The sequence below is a fragment of the Strigops habroptila genome, chromosome 11, assembly GCF_004027225.2.
Source record: "Strigops habroptila isolate Jane chromosome 11, bStrHab1.2.pri, whole genome shotgun sequence".
In the NCBI taxonomy this organism is placed as follows: Eukaryota; Metazoa; Chordata; class Aves; order Psittaciformes; family Psittacidae; genus Strigops; species Strigops habroptila.
Window position 1 is genome coordinate 11,791,278 of NC_046360.1, and position 15,892 is coordinate 11,807,169.

The 15,892-nt window shown below is 43.1% G+C and overlaps 1 protein-coding gene across 1 annotated transcript; it reads right to left on the reverse strand.

Moving 5' to 3' along the window:
* Positions 1 to 638: 638 nt before the first annotated feature.
* On the reverse strand, positions 639 to 15,630 carry TMEM233 (transmembrane protein 233). Its single transcript, XM_030501992.1, has 3 exons — positions 15,442 to 15,630; positions 8,260 to 8,394; positions 639 to 1,307 (listed from the first exon to the last, which is right to left on the reverse strand). Exons 1-3 carry the CDS (start codon positions 15,628 to 15,630, stop codon positions 1,296 to 1,298), a joined length of 336 nt encoding a protein of 111 aa, XP_030357852.1. The 3' UTR covers positions 639 to 1,295.
* Between the last annotated feature and the right edge of the window lie 262 nt (positions 15,631 to 15,892).

The following is a 15,892-nucleotide window of genomic DNA, read 5'->3' on the forward strand; positions in this document are numbered from 1 at the left end:
ATGTTAGTGCAAGAACAGGAAGTGTAAGTTGGTATAGCTTGCTTGAAGATGTAGTAACAATTACAGCAAATGGAGTGACAACCACTGAAGATGTAGCCGTATCTTAATGCTCACCAGAGCTTACTCCTTTTAACATGGCGAATTTGTGTGACAAAACGAATATATTCTTTGAAACAGTTTTCAGCAAATAAAAGCAGTTGTCCCATGCTGAATTTTCCTAAGCTATCAAGAAACTGCAGTAATTCAGAGGCCATCGATTCTGTAACCTAAGGCTGTTCACTAAGTAATATCTTAGGATCAGCAAGAGTATAAGGGTACAAAAGTCTGTCCACCTCTAACTGCATTGATATATAGATTATTCATAGCAAGATGAGAGGAAGAACTAAAGAAAAAAGACATGGACAAAACAGAACACAATGAAATAATGTGACTTGCCAGAGGAACAATAACAAAGGGACGAAGATTTAAAAAGATCTTTTGTCAGATAAAAAAAAAAAGGAGCTTTTTACATATGTGAAGTTTAAAGATGAAAATATGATCAAGTGCAACTTTAATGCAGGACTCGAGCTAAGTCAAGGGAGTTCAACAATGAAAGACAACAAAACAAAACTGAAACATGAAATAAAACACGGATGCTATGGAAGAAGAGTGTCTCTTAATAATCAAGTGATTGAATCGGTCCCAGGTGGTTAAAAATCCAAGGTAAAGACCTAAAAGCTGAGGATGACAGAAGAAAGCAGCCGCTGAGTCAGAGTACGCCCAGGCACTATAATATCTCACAGCAGGATCGAATCACAAACCCATGGTTATGACTGTGGTATGTTGAGACTATTTTAAAGTATTGAAAAAATCCTTAATGGCCTGATCCAAAACCCACTAGAGACAACAGGAATTCTTCTACCAGCTTCAGCGGGCTGTGCATCAGATCTTACATTGTGCACTATAAACAGTCTAGATATGTTGGCTTTGTCTGGCTAGGGTCAGCCAGGGAACGTCATGGATCCAGCCTACATTCCAAGTAAATGAGAAAGAAAAGGGAGTTGTTAGGGCAAGATCTCGTTATACATTAGGGTAAAAGAGAAAATGCTGCTTTATACTGAGATTTCTTATAAATAAATAATTTGAAAACCTGGTCATGTCATGCTGATTAACTAACTGGACTATCAGTTCATCCACCAGCAACATGCCTCTGCAGACTTGTAGGGTCAAATCTAACAGTCTGGAATGGTTTCCTTCTCTTCTTTTTCCCCTCCTGAGATTTACATGATGATATCATCCACGTGCATTCCCGGTCTTCATATAGCATACTGCAAGGACACAGAAATATGTATTTTTAAAGGAGGAAAAGACAGAGAGTTTGCCCTGTGAGCTTAAATTATTAATTCTACAGATCTAATGGATACATTATTCCACATTAGTGGCACTTGTTCTCTTAACAAATATCCCTGTAGATTAGTGGTTCAATACAGACTTGAATCAGAGCAAAGTTTCTAATGGCACTAGTCATCTGTCAATCTGAACTGCATTTTTAAACTGGGTTACCTGAATCAATGCAAGTTAGCATCTTTCATTGCCAGGAAATGGGCTCTTATTTGACAAAGCTTCATGAGGTCAACAGCATCTCTGCTTCCTTGGAGTGGTACATAAAACAGTCAGGCAAGAACTATACTATCAGCAGTAGACAAGTTAGTAAATACAACAACAATACATGACAGACATTTTAAAAGGACTGGGTAACCCCTCATGTATCTGCATTAAGAAAGATCTGAGAAGTTCCCTCAAATTCTTGTGTAGGGGTAGGTCTCAGACATTACCCACGGATGTACTGATCCCACTGGCTTGTCCCTGGATGGTGGGCTCTCTACTGAAGTCCAAGATATCTTCTCCATCAGGCAGCTGCCTTTTAGCAGCTCCTTACAGAGGAATCTAGGGCATGAGGCACTAAATAGTAAATATATCCTCCATACAGCATTAACTCCTTTGTTGATTGTCTCTTGGATGCTACTCAGGACTCCAATGGGCAGAATCTATTGTGGGGACATTTCCTCCTTTCACAGATGAAAGGTGGTTTGCCTCTGTGCCTGTATATGTGTCTGCCCACTACTCAGCCTCTGAGCTCACTGAACATGTTTGATAGACAGGTGGAGGACTTTAAGCTCTTAGGTTTTTACAAACCCAGTAACAAGCAGCAGGGTACCAAGGAGGTGAACAGTTAGTGTCACTGCTGAGAGAAAAGCAGCAGTATGAGCACACTGGCTAGGTGGACACCAAGAACTAATGTGGGTAAAAGACAATAGGAATTCCCTGACCTCAGACTTTGTGCTCTGTCAGTTACTGGCAGATCAATCCCTGCAGCAAAAGGCAGGTAGTCTTCCTTGACTGTTTTTTTTATCCCTATGGTAAGGTACAATGAAGAGGATTGGCAATGTAAAAATCTGGAGGCTGGCTGTGCAATTCCTGTCACCTTACTCAGTTTATTCTGTGTCTGAGAGACAGTCACTCAGTGAAATGGCTTCAAAGGCTTTTGAGAACCTCAGGAAGGGGACAGCAGAGATATTAAAAATAATCTTGTATGCCTTTTCCCCCTGAAGAATTATTTCTAGGAAAAATATATGTATACATGTCCCTGGTGCACAGGCTAAATGCTTACTCCTTTTCCTTCTACCAGTAATCACCAATGTAGCATTACTGCACGTATGCTTGATTAAAGACCCTACAGTACAAGCTAGTACTTCCCTCACAGCCTGGCTGTTTCTGTGCTCCTTCAGAGCCATGCTGACAGGTGGTATTTCTATGACTTCCTTGGGGTGAAGTTCTAGATCAAGTGAGATTAAAGAAGGGGTCAGAAGTTCACACTCCTCTACGAAAGCATTAAAATATCACAGTGGCTTGCACAAAACTCCGTAGTCACTGGACACAACTGCCTTTCTTACAGAAGTTATTACCAGAAGATAATTCTACCCTGCCTGGGGCCCTGGGCTTCAACATAAACAATGAACTTCTGATGTGAATTTAAGAAGTCTAGCATGCTGGTCCATTGGCAGGAGTCTCTTGCATTCCTTTCTTTCAGTACTTTGGCTACCCTTCCTCGTATCAAAGAGCCTCAGTCAGAGCTCTACAGAAAAGACTCCTGTCTTTACTTACTTTACTTAGTAGTTCTCCACATTTCTACTTGGCTCGCTCCTACTTGCCTGGGCTGCAGAGAACCACAAGAGAGGTGTACAGAACCCATGGGCTTTATATGCTATGTGTTGTGGCTCAGCTGGGAAGCAAAACTCAGGCAAGCTCTAGTTCTGCCCTGAGCAGCACTGTCAAGCATCACTCAGACACTAGAGATAGATAGTCCAGAAGTATGTGCTGTAAGAAGCTGCATAGTGTTTCAGACTAAGAAGAGGCTATGCAGCAAACCCAGCCATGAAAGAACAATGCATGATTCCTGTGGTAGCATGAAGTAGAATATGACATGTTGAGAACCGCTTAAGAAAAGGATTTGGGATACTTGGGGTCTCCTTCAATTAAGGTGGTTCCGGCCCAGGATCGTGTTTCCCTAACTCCTACCAGTGGGACTCAAATGGAAACCAAAGATACCAAATGTCTTGTGTTATCAAAAAGCAAAACAAAACAGACTTCGCAATCTGTCCCAAAAATTTGGAGTCTGCTCTGAAAACACAGATTGTGAACTACTGGAGAGCCCTCATTCACTGACAAAAGCATCAGCTTTTACTGATCAAAATACTTGGGAAGAGGCAGGAAGGCTGACTCCAAAGTTATCCAAGTCAGTGGAAAGGCTACTAAGAGGCTTCATGAAAGAGCATGGTACTGGATCAGAGCAAACAGTCATCTTTGCAGCATCCCATCTTTGACAGTGACATGTTACAAACGCCTAAAGGGACCGTATCAGAAAAGGCTACACTCAGGGAGATATTTCTCTCTTCCAGCTTTGGCAATCTGAAGCTTAGAAACTTTCTGAGCCTGAGATTATATCTGCATCTTTGAAGTTAAGCTTCTTTTTGTAACTTCATTTGTTGCTGTTTCAAGTAATTAGTATTCTTTACATCCACAGCAACTGGAAGGAAGAAGTCCCACAGCTGCACTCTATGTCACGTGGAAAGTACCTCCTTCTCGTTTAAAGCTGCTTTCCTCTGGTGCCCCTTCATCACATCCATAACAGACAACAAATAATCACTATTTCACTGCCTTTAACTACAGATTCCTAAGTCTTTCCCAAGCCAAAGAGATTGTGTCTGTTTTGTCTGTCTGAATAGAAACTTTTTTCATACCTTGCAGCCGCCCCTTTTTTTTGGTGTGTGTGTGTCTTAAGCCAAGGACATCAGACTAAGGCCACATGCAGGCTGTGGCACGCAGCTCTGCACTGTTGCAGTTCCTAGGGATGTCTCCTTATGGAGGACATATGTCCCTTTTCTCACTGCAGTTCTTGAGGGACAACATGCCTATGGGCACATAGTCAGGGCTAGACTCAGTGGTGATGCAAATACTGGTTTAAGCTACATCTGAGCAAGCAGTGGAAGTGTAATTCAGCATTCAGAACTGGCAAGGTAGGAGTGCAGGAGAAGCTGACAGGAAAGGGTGAAAGTTACAGAATGGATTAAGAATAAATTTGGCCTGGTGTGGAATGAGGGACAGCTTTGATTGAGCACATATCACAGCTGAGCACTCAGTGATTCCTCAGTATAACAAGGAACACACCAGTTTACAGTGATCAAGACAGACAAGTTTTACTGCTGGGCTGTTAACTCCAGTGATGCAAGAGACAGCTCCCCCTTGTCTACATGCAGGGTCATGACTGCAGAAGGTAAATGGTTCCCAAGTGTTGGGTGGGCCTGTTCCAGGCTATATATATGTGTGTGTATCACTATATATCTTAATATATGTTTGCTAAAGATAACATGCCAGTGTTAAAGACAAATGAGACTCTCCAAGGCACCAGTAGAAGCCCTGAGTAAATCTCCAAAATGAAAAGTCAAGGCTGTTTCTCCATGCAGATGTAGGTGTCACCTGCTGTTACTCCTGTGCTACCATTGCTCTGCAACTAAATACACCAAAGAAGCCAAGCGGGGCAGCTTGGGGCTCAGAGGTAGGAATTTTCTGAGAACTGAAGGGGTCTTCCTCTTCCCAAAGTCTACCAGCGTTAGTGAGGGTATTACTGGGGGTATAATGTCACTGTTTGTTCAAAGAAATAATTTCTTGCACTTCCTCTCTCTGCAGCTTCTACCTCAACCATGAGCCATGTGAAGTACCATGGGAGCCCTTCTCAGCTCTGCTTAAAGCACAAGACTTAACCCCTTTCCCAAGCAAGATGAAACACGTAGTAGGTTTGGGTACTGGAAAGCCAGAAGAGGAGATGTGAGAACAGATAACTTTGGTTTGAATTTTTAATAGGGCATATGGGTTTTGATACTCAGAGGCTACTGAAATTCAGCAAGTTAGGCAATGATCTCATTGAAGTGGTCTAGAAATACCATTCATAGAGAGGAAATTACTGTTCAGTGGATGCTGAAGGAATCTGCATCCAGAGATGGAGAAGTACTCAAGTGCTCATTCACAGTGCTTTCAATGAGAGATGCTCAAGAGTGGCAAAGAGGGTTTTGAGCCATTAAGATGTGAGTTTGCACAGAAGGAGACCTAGAAACCATTGAAGACAGCAAAGGACTGCTTGAGACTGTGCAGCAGTAGGCACAGGGCACGGTGCCCAAAACTGCTAGAGCAACTGTCTGGCATATCAGATGCCTTGACACAGATGGAGCTTTGGAAGGAAGATGAAGCTGTCCACGCTGCAGATGCAGGGAGTGACTGCTGCCTGTTTTTGGGGTTGGGACACTGGTGGCCTCTCTGGTGAGAGCTGTACTCTGAATGAAGCACTGAGTATCCAGAGAAAAGGGCTTCAGGAGGACGTGAGCAAACTGCAGGAATCAGGATGTACAAACAGGAGACCAACAGGGTCTGCACAGAGACTCTGCAGAGGAGAGTGCCTGAGCTCCACAAAGTAAAGGATGAACAACTAAAGACTACACTTGAACTAGGGCTGAATGGAGACTTCCAGGATGGAGAAGGCCTGAAGTTTGTGACTTTGCAGAAGAAGGTTCCTTCTTCTCCTGCAGATCCTCCACGACACGTGCAGCCAGCCCCCTGGGTGAAACTGAAGAGTTGTTTGAAGGAGAATTCAGAGCCGGTTGACCCTGAACCAAGTTTCTGTACCAAGAGGAAAAGTTGAGTAACGACTGATAGAGATTCCCTCCTGCCAACCTGACTTGAATGTCTCAAGTTTGTTGCATTCCAGAAGCTCAGGCCTGGGACATGGCAGAAGAACTCCTGAGGCTTATCCAGCCCTGAAGCTAATTACACATTGCATCTTTGATACTGCCAGCAGGATCATGAGAAAATCAGAATGAGCAAGTGAAGTTTATCAAAGGGTTTATGAATACTCAAGTAACATCCCCTGTGAGAAGCTCCAGCAGTCATGGGAGAAGATAAAGTACCAGCACAGATTAGAAATGGGATGGTAGGATGGTAAACAAGCTCTAGGGAGAGATACATAAGAATATGGAATACAAGGGGATACTCCCAATGGTAATTTGCAATAAGAGTTTTTACCCTTTGAAGAGCAAAAGAAGCCATAAGGAATGTCAGCAAGAGCAACTGGGTAATACAGTAGCTGATGAGTTTCATGTGGATAAAATACGCAATAATGAACCCTGGAAAGGTCAAGTTTTCCATAGATATTGCTGAAGTCTAAACTAACTTTCAGGAAAAAAAATCATGTGTAGGTCATGGAAACTAAAACTACTTTTAAAAAATCCTCAAAAGACAAAACTTGAGAAAAAACCAAAGTCATATGACAGGAAGGCACATATTACAGGTAGTACCCTGCTACTTACTTCCTTAAGGGTAGGGAGAGAGAGGTGCTTACAAATACTAGCTACATATAAAGTGCTAACTACCACTAATATCTGGCAGTGAGCACAAAGCAGCATGCACATGTTCAGCACACAGGGTCTTACTGTAGCAGAAGTGAAATGTTGACTACAACTAAATGTAGGTAGTGTGCCCTGGTTAATGTTTGTATGCTTCAGGTCAGTGCTGTCTGTCAGTTATTGAGCTGCTATCCTTGTCTGAGGAATGATGAGTGAGGTAGCAGAAGCAACGAGAGGAATTTACTGCTGCTGTCAGTTACAAAACTTGGCACACCCCGCCTGAAGTGGCTTGGTTTTAGATATGTGAGGGCTGAGCAAACTGAACACAAGCTGAACCAAAGAAAGATTCATGCTTGCATAATGCATAGGAAATGAATGAATACACAGTAAGCTTCTGATCCTGCAGCACTAATATCCTACAGAAATGGACCCCATCTCCACTAACTTTGCTGTAGTTCAGCATGGCATTCTTCTAACCAGCCACTCCATTCCACTCTCTGGAGATGTTTGCATTTCAGTGGTGGATGAGGTGATCTCTGTTTATAGTTTATACATAAGTTTGTACAGTGCACTGAAAGGGTCTTCAGCAAAAACATCCATTAATAAATGGATTTAAATTGGTTATTTTAATGGGAAGTGCATGTTACTATGGAGAAAAGAACATACTGTTGCATAATCTTGCTTATTTTATCATAACCCCATTACTTTTGTCCTCTTTTCCAAACAAGCTTATAATCCATCTGGGTGACCACTGTACATAGAGATCCATTTGTCCACTGTTGTTCCAGGTGTAGGAAGGCAGGTCACAATCACACATCACTGAGAGTGAACAACCCTACCCCATAGCAAGCCAAGTCAAAATGACATTTGTGGTCACTTTTGATATAGTTATGGTCACCTTAGCATCAAACATTAAAATAGTAATCGGCTGCCACCTTCCCTTGCAAAGTTAAGAATATATGTTGGACAGATTATGAGACTGAAAATTAGCACCTGGGGACTCTATTACCTGAAATCTAAGGATTTCTGTGCACTTGGTCTTGCACATGATGAAACTGAGTGGCAGAAGTAAACAAAAAGCAACTGGCCTAAATTGGAAACACCAATGGGAGCTGCAGCAGTTTCTAGAAAATCACTGCTGCTGAGACAGAGTCATTTGCATTTAACCACAGACAACAGAATTTCCTAAATTGCAAAAGAAGTAAAAATTTCTCTTTTGGAAAAAATGCATTTTAACGTTAGTGGATAGTTCTGATAATCTTTAGTTTCTTATTCTGAAGCCTGTGCAGAGAAGTGTTTGCATTGGAACTAGCAGCACTGTGCTTACCGTTGTGAAATGAACTACGCAGTAGATTCCAATGACAGCAAGGCCGATGATGATTGATGCAACAGCAACCCAGAGGGCATTGCGACCCAGTCTTTTTGAGCCTTCCATATCTCCTTGATTATAACTGTTTAAAGCCTGTAAAAGAGAAACAGAGCTTGCGACTTTTTTAAACAGAAATCTGTGCACAAACTAACGTGACTGCTTTGAACTAACATTAAGTTCTCTGCACACTGGTCCTGTAGGAAGAACTTCAGACAATGGCAATTTGCTTTGTAACATCCACTGCCACCCGCTGGAGGTAAGCAGGGAATCCAGTTTTCTGTTCTGCTCATTTCATCATTGTTATTTTCAGTAGTGAGGCTACAGTCATATGATGAGTTTTCTTGTACACAACAGCATAAAAGCTGTTAGATCAAGTCTAATCCACCTACTTGAATAAATTAGTTATGTTTATCTCTGGGAGTATCTCTATAGCATATGTGAACTGTTAGTTGGCCACTTCACCAGCAGTGAAATAAACTCTTACACTTTATAGGCCTGTAAGCATGAAAAGGAGCATAAGTAAGCTGCATTTTTACAGAAAGCCTCGGGAAAACTTAAAAAAAAAGCTTACTAATTTCCTATTTTTCCAACGGTTTATTCTTCAAAAAGTTTGAAGAACTAATAGGTAGGTTGTTGGTGGTGAATAAAACCCAACCCAAAACAAACCAAAGAAATACAGATCATCTGAACAAAAGATCCAAGTGCCATCTTCATGGGCTAGAAATTCTGTCCCTTTGAAGTTTTTGAGCACACTGGAAATTATCATCATCTACATCCTGAGGTATAGCACCAGACATACGGATATTAGCTCAAGAGACTCCACTTTATCCACCCATGATTTAGCAGATGCTTTATATTCATTACATGCAGAGATTGCAAGTCTTTTATGAGACAGGCTGTAAGATTTTTCTGAATTCATTTTTGGTTTAACCAGACCGTATTTTTGGAAGACTCAGTGAAAGACACTGAAGTATTCTCCTACACGAGCCTAATGCACTTTGTAGTAACTCTATCCCAATAATAAGATATTACCAAAGAATTTTTTAAAATAGTCTTATTACTAACCTTAACTATTCTACGATTTTATGATTCTGTGAATTATTTTGCAAGATCAGGAGAGTTTGAGCTCATAAACCATGACATTAAGTGAAAATTTCTTAATCAGATTGCACTACTGAACTATTTCAGCATACTTCCTCAGGGAATCAGGTTATAATTAACCTGATTCCCTGAGGAAGTTCTTCAGTTCTTTGTCATACTATTATTTAGTATCTCTTCAGTATTCCAGGAAGTATCCCAGAAATTAGAGATACAGGGGGAGAAATATGGGGACCTGATCAAATTAACTCTTCTGTGCACTAAATAATTCAGATATTGCCTTTAGAAAACGACTGGATGAGGTATTGCCAAGTGCTGTCATGGAAGTGCTTTAGTTACGAAATCACTTCTTGCGGCAAAGACAGAACAGCAGCTACTTCAACAGAGTGAAGATATGAGACTGTGGAGGGCAGGAAAGGAATGAACTTCAGAGGACACCAAGCATTGTTGCAGAGCCTTTTTTCCCAAGCAGAAAAATAATTAGGGACATTATCTCTGTGTGTTTTGTCAATTAGTGAGCACACACAAGTTAATGGGCTAGATGCATCCTTGGTGTTAGCACTGCAGTAAAATCGCTCTGCCAAGACTGTCCCAAAGCAATGAAGCCTGTATTCCTAGAATTGTATCTCATGGATAAGTGCAGGTACTTATTCTCTGGTGTCTAAGAAAGACTGAGCTGCTCATGCAGCACTCTGGCCCTTAAGGCACTCTGGCCCTTAAAGAGAGCACTGATACATTTCTTCTCTTCCTGGAAGCTTGCGTGCCTAAACATTTCTCTATTTTATTTCCCTAAAGAATATTGCTAATACCTCTGCTCTGCTGTCAGATTTTGTTGAGGTTGGCTGCTGGACTTAAACGATATAGTGGGGAAAGAGGGAAGAGATGGAAATTGCAGATGGACACAAACGCCTAGTCAAATAAGATAATGTCACCTCTGATTCCTCACCAGTGCAGCCTCCTGTTACAAAGGGTGGCTGGCATAGTTCCTCTCACCTAAGGTACTCCACTGTTCTCAACACTCCTGTTTGCAGAAGAGCTTGCTTAGGTTTTTCACAAAATACATTTGGGAAGATCAACAAAAGGAGTATCAGGAGAAACATCACTTGGCCCTGAGCAGGCTGACTTCTGCCCCTCAGCAGCTATGAATGCAGCTGCGGCTACAGGGAGCAAGATGGTGAAGCATCACTGACACCCCAGCCCCGTGCTTTGTTCTCCCCACCCATCACTCACTCTGGGTGACATCTAGAGAATGGTCCTGCAAACACTTTAAACTCGGTTCCCTATATATGCAATATCAAGACTGACAGAGTTGTAAGCAAGACACAGCAGCACCAGCTTGCAGTTCTGTGCAATTTTACTAATGTATTTAGGAAGTCTGGAGAATGTCCATGTGATTTCTGCAGGTACTACATAAATAATTCACCCTGTGCACTTTAATAAATAATGTCATTTTAATACAAATCCATGATGGAGAGGAGAAAAACGGCATTAATGATAAAGAGGAGGATTTGGGAGAGACAGGAAGGAGACGAAAGTTGCTTTATTAAGAGGTTAAATTAAATAGCATAACTTAGACAGCGATCAAGAAGAAAAGAGATTTGGGGAGTGGTTGGGGTCTGATGCAAAGCTCTTTGAAATTCATTTACTTCTGTTTGCTTCAGACGGCCCTTGAATCAAGCATCCAGTTTTCAATATTAGACATAGACAACATTAACAGTTAAAGCCTTAAATGTCATGTTTGTTCGTTTCCAAGGGCTAGGCAATATATACAGAATATAGCATCTGTGTGAGGCATTTTGGCTGTCCAACTTTTCAAACCAATTTCAGCCATTTTCAACCTAATACCATATGATTTCTCAGGTTTCTGCTACCTCACTTACTATGAAGTCATAAGCTAAATTAAAGCCACAGTTCTGCAGCTGCTTATTTACTTGAGTAACCTCAGTGACTTCACCAGGTTCACACACATCTATTTATAAAAGATATTCACAGTTCAACAATGAAGCAGCTTCACCTCATATGAGCAGAAATTCACTGAATTAGTTACAAACTATTAATCCCTTTTAATGTGCATTTTCTGCTCCATGTTCCCAGAGTGCTGTAATTCAGAATACTCAATTACTTCAGAAATGCTCCTCTACATCTCTCAAACCAGGGCAGACCAGACTGATGTTCTCTGATCAACATTCTCCTGGCTTTGTATGAGCCGGACTGTAACAAACCTTATCTGGCTGTGCCTGGAAATGAGACACTCTCTATAGTTCAGACCAAAGGAAGAATGAGACATGCTGGGTCAGTGTGACTCCTCACTGTAAGAGCAACTTACAGAGAAAGAGAAAGAAGAGGGGGACTCGGGGAGCAATTAAGAACCAGGCTTGATCTCTGCTTTTTGGCAAGCAAGCAGGTGATGAGCAGGGCACAGTGAAAGGGGAGTTTGCTCTGCAGGTTGTATAGTGGCATGCAAACAATGCTGGCCTTCTGTGTCTGTTTGCAGAGGAAAAGCTTACCAGTTCACAAAGGAAAGGGCCATGCAAAAATGCTTAAGAAGAGCAGCTGAGCCTTGTTTAATACTCCTGAAGTAGGTACAGGCTGTCCCATATGGTGTCAGATGTCCAGGTACCCACAAGTTACTTAAGAAAAGCTGTATAAACAAAAAACTTTCCAAATAAACTTTCTACCTAAAGAGAAGTACAGCTGTACAGGAACACTGGTCACTGTGCTAGTCACTGACCTAACCAAAGCCAACGCACTGAACAAGGCTTTTTAGGATCCCAGTTAGAAGAGGTGAGTGACCCCCTCAGAAAGCAAGTTCCGTGACTTCTACCACCCTCTTGTTTGTTGTCTTTGCTTAGGGAAACTAATCTACAGACAAGGCATGTGAATCCAAGGGTAACAAATGCAAAGAGCTTGTTACTATGAGAGGCAGATGAGCCAAGATTGTTGCAGCTTGGCCACATACATTGTTTGAAACATGCAAATAATTAAACAGAAATGTGTCAACATAAAGAGGGAGTTAGCAGCAAACAGGCAGGGGAGAAATAGCTTTTGAGAGACTATTATGAAGTTGTTACAAATCTAAGGCTCTATAAAACTAGATGATGTCCGACATACACATATTTGAAATAGAGACAACTGAAGATGGCATACTGAGAAAGGCCAAAGTTAGTTCAACTATCAGTCCTTAGTGCTGGTAGTAGATGTATCTGATTCATTTTCCAGAGTTGTCTCATAGTCTCCCTCTGATTCCATGAGTTGAACACAGTCAACCCACCTGAGCCAGGTTTCAGATACAACTGGCAGCTCACTGCCAGCTAAGTGCTCTTTGGGTTCACAATAGGGGGAAAAGAGATCACTGCAGACAAGGAGCCACACCGTGGAAGTCTCTCTGTCACATGAGCCTCCTGACCGTGATACCTGCCCCACACTCCTGCCCTGATGCTTGTGGTCTCACCTATGCTGAAAAGAATAGGGAAGGTCTGAGTGAGGCACCTCTGGGGGCTGAGTGAGCCAAATAATTGTGCAGCAGCATTACATAGCAGCTGGAAGCAATAGGAAGCAGAAGAACTGATAGCATCTGGCTGGAGCTGCAGGAGAGTACTAAGTGCTCCTGCAGCCAGGAGTCCTGGCCAGGACCCTGGGGAAAACAGATGTCCATCTGCTAAAAACACCAAGCAATCCTCACACCTGCAAGTGACCAGCAACTGGGGGACTCCTCTTGTAATGCCAATGTATCAATGCCCTGATGCCATGGAGTGTCCATTCTACCAGCTATTCTCTTACCCCTATCACAAAAAATAGATTTCCTTCACAAAGGAGGTAAGGAACAAGAAAAGTTATTATCACAATAGGGAGAACTTGAGAGAGGTTGATGCTAAAAATATATTCAAGAAGGTAAGATCTGAAATGATAAGGTTTGTGTGTGTGTTTGTTAAGGTGAGAAAGATGTGAGGAAACCAGTACTGGAGTTGTAAATGTAGCAGCAGAAGAGACCGAAGACAAATCTGTCATTTAATTCGAGGGGTGTTAGAGCCCAGACTCTACTTTTAGAGTGAACATCGTCTGAATTGAGAGCACTTAAGGAGGACGTGACACAGGCAAACAGGGTGCTGAACCATGCCCCTCTTTCTAGGGGCCAATGGGACTTTTTCTTCTAGACCCATTCTAGGAAGTGGAAATTCATAGACAACTCTACTTTTATGGGTCTTTCTCTCTTCTGACATAAGATCCCATGCAAGCTCTGCAAATTATAAAGGTATCTTCTGCAAGAAAAGAAAATAACCTGCTCCTGTATCTCAGTGTTAACCCTTAGCAACTCTAGGAAGCAAGCTGAGAAAGAGAGGGAAGATGTAGATCCCAGCAGATGTGGAAATAAACCCAGCATAGGTTAAAATGCAGAACCTGGAGTTGAGGTTAATGGAGCAGGTACAGGTTGCAGCTCTAAAAGGCAGGAGTACTGGGCTGTGGAAAAGAAGTTGGACATGTTACTTTCATGGAAAAGGAGAGGTTTTAGGTAGGAATATGTTGAAACAAAGGATTCACATACAGTGGAGGTTATGGGTTTGGTTTTTGTTTTCCCCCTTTAAGGGAGTGGGCAGCTGAGACCTGCACAGACTGTTTAGCATTCAGGAAGTGCTCTTCCCACCCTGGTTTCTACATATCCCCCAGTGACAGTTACTTAAGCCTGACTCCAAAAGCCTGCATGAACTTCAGCTGGGGTGTGGGTGGAGATTTCTCCATATGGGGTGCAAAAATCTTTAGAGGCCAAATTGTGTCCTTGACAGTTAACTTTGTTCAGCCCCAGTGCTTTGGTGAAAGTACCATCACAGTGAACAGATGCTCACAGCCCCAGATCATCAGTTCTCATTACTTTATATAGTGTCCACAGATAAAGGATGCTGGGTACCAGCAGAACCCAATCTTCCTAAATCAGGGAAAAGAGCATATTATAAAGTTAACAACAAAGAAAATAAACATGGGGGGGTGGGAAGTCAGCTAATACTTATCTGGTCAAAATAGGCTGTGAAAGTGGAAGAGTTCCTTTAAGTAATTTTCAAGCTTAAGCAATGTGATTTGTGACCAATCTTACTAGTTTTAAGTGTGTGCTTTAGTATATTTTAGACACTGGGAATTGTTCTTATACTTAATTGCAAAAAGAAATAATATTTTTACTTACCTTTTCAGCCTGGCTGTCAGAGAAAAGGATGAAAATACACAACATGTTTTAAACCTTTTTCAGCTCCTAAACAACAGAAATACATTGCAGTATTACTGAGAACACTGATCATGTATACTATTAGAAAAGTCTGGATCTGACTCTGCAACTTTTAACTCAGAGAGGAAGATTCTGTTCTAACAATCTTTCTGAAGTTAACGGGATTGCTGGATTATTAAGGACTATGCAAATCATTACGGGTTGTAGGAGTAAGGCTGTTCTCTCAGTGTGCTAAATACTCAATTTTATAAAAGGTTTTGCCACCAACCTACAATTGTAACTGTTGTGTGTTTTATTCTAGCAAAGAGTTTGGATGAGGCTGAAGAACCTGTTTACTGGAAAAAAGGCACTTAAATCATATTTGACTAGCTGAAGCAGAAACCACATCTGTTCCTTTGCAAATCAGATTTCAGTTGCCCAGTTGCTCCTTTCACACATAGATCTAGTGTCCAATTCAGTGTGCAAGTTAGTTGATGCAACAAATCCCATTAACTGGGATAAGCTTTCCTCCCTTACATAGCCTGTTATTGAGAACTTAATTTGAACAGCCTTTTACTCCGCATTCATCTGCTGCTAGGACAGCCACATGGACACCCTGGCCGGGGCTGCTGATGCCCTCAGGCTCGCTGCCTCACCTACCTTTATCCACACGCGTCCGGGACAAGCGGTTAAAAGGCGGCTGAGTGCCCGTTACCCTGACAGCTCCTCCAGCCCCGCTTTGCTCCCGCAGGTCCCGGCCGGGAGCGCCGCGCCGGGGGCTGGCGGTCGCCCCGCCGAACACCCAGCCCCAAGCCGGAGGTGGCTCGGGCACCCAGCGTGGGGCTACTCACCATGACCGCGAAGACGAAGGCGACGATGTTAACGGGATAGGCGGGACAGAAGCAGGCGAGGATGCTGAGGAGCAGGTAGTTCTTGGGCCGCGGCTGCGGCGGCCCGTCGGGCAGCTCATCCTCGATGTTGGTCTCGGGGCTGTTCTCCAGAGCCCTCTTGATGTCGGCGCCGGGGGGGAGCGCGGACATGGGGCTGCGGTGCGGTGCGGTGCGGTGCGGCGGGCGGCCGGGAAAGCCCAGCGCCGCGCACTGGGCAGGCGGGACCCGCGGCGCCGAGCCAAGGAGCCGCGCCCGGCAGCGCCGCAGGGCGGCGGGGGGCGGACGGGGACACGGCCCCTCTTAGGCGGAACCTTCCAACCCGGGAGCAAATTCACCGGAGCTATCGGGGAAATAACCCAACAGAAGCCGTCGAGGGTTTGCAGCACCGTCCTCCGGCCGCCCCTGCCCGGCG

Excerpts from the sequence above, each read along its gene's own strand:
- TMEM233 (XM_030501992.1), bottom strand. The coding sequence starts at position 15,630 with ATGTCCGCGCTCCCCCCCGGCGCCGACATCAAGAGGGCTCTGGAGAAC. Across the intron at positions 8,395-15,441 it reads CCTTCGTCTTCGCGGTCATG|GCTTTAAACAGTTATAATCA; the intron begins GTGAGTAGCCCC and ends TCTCTTTTACAG.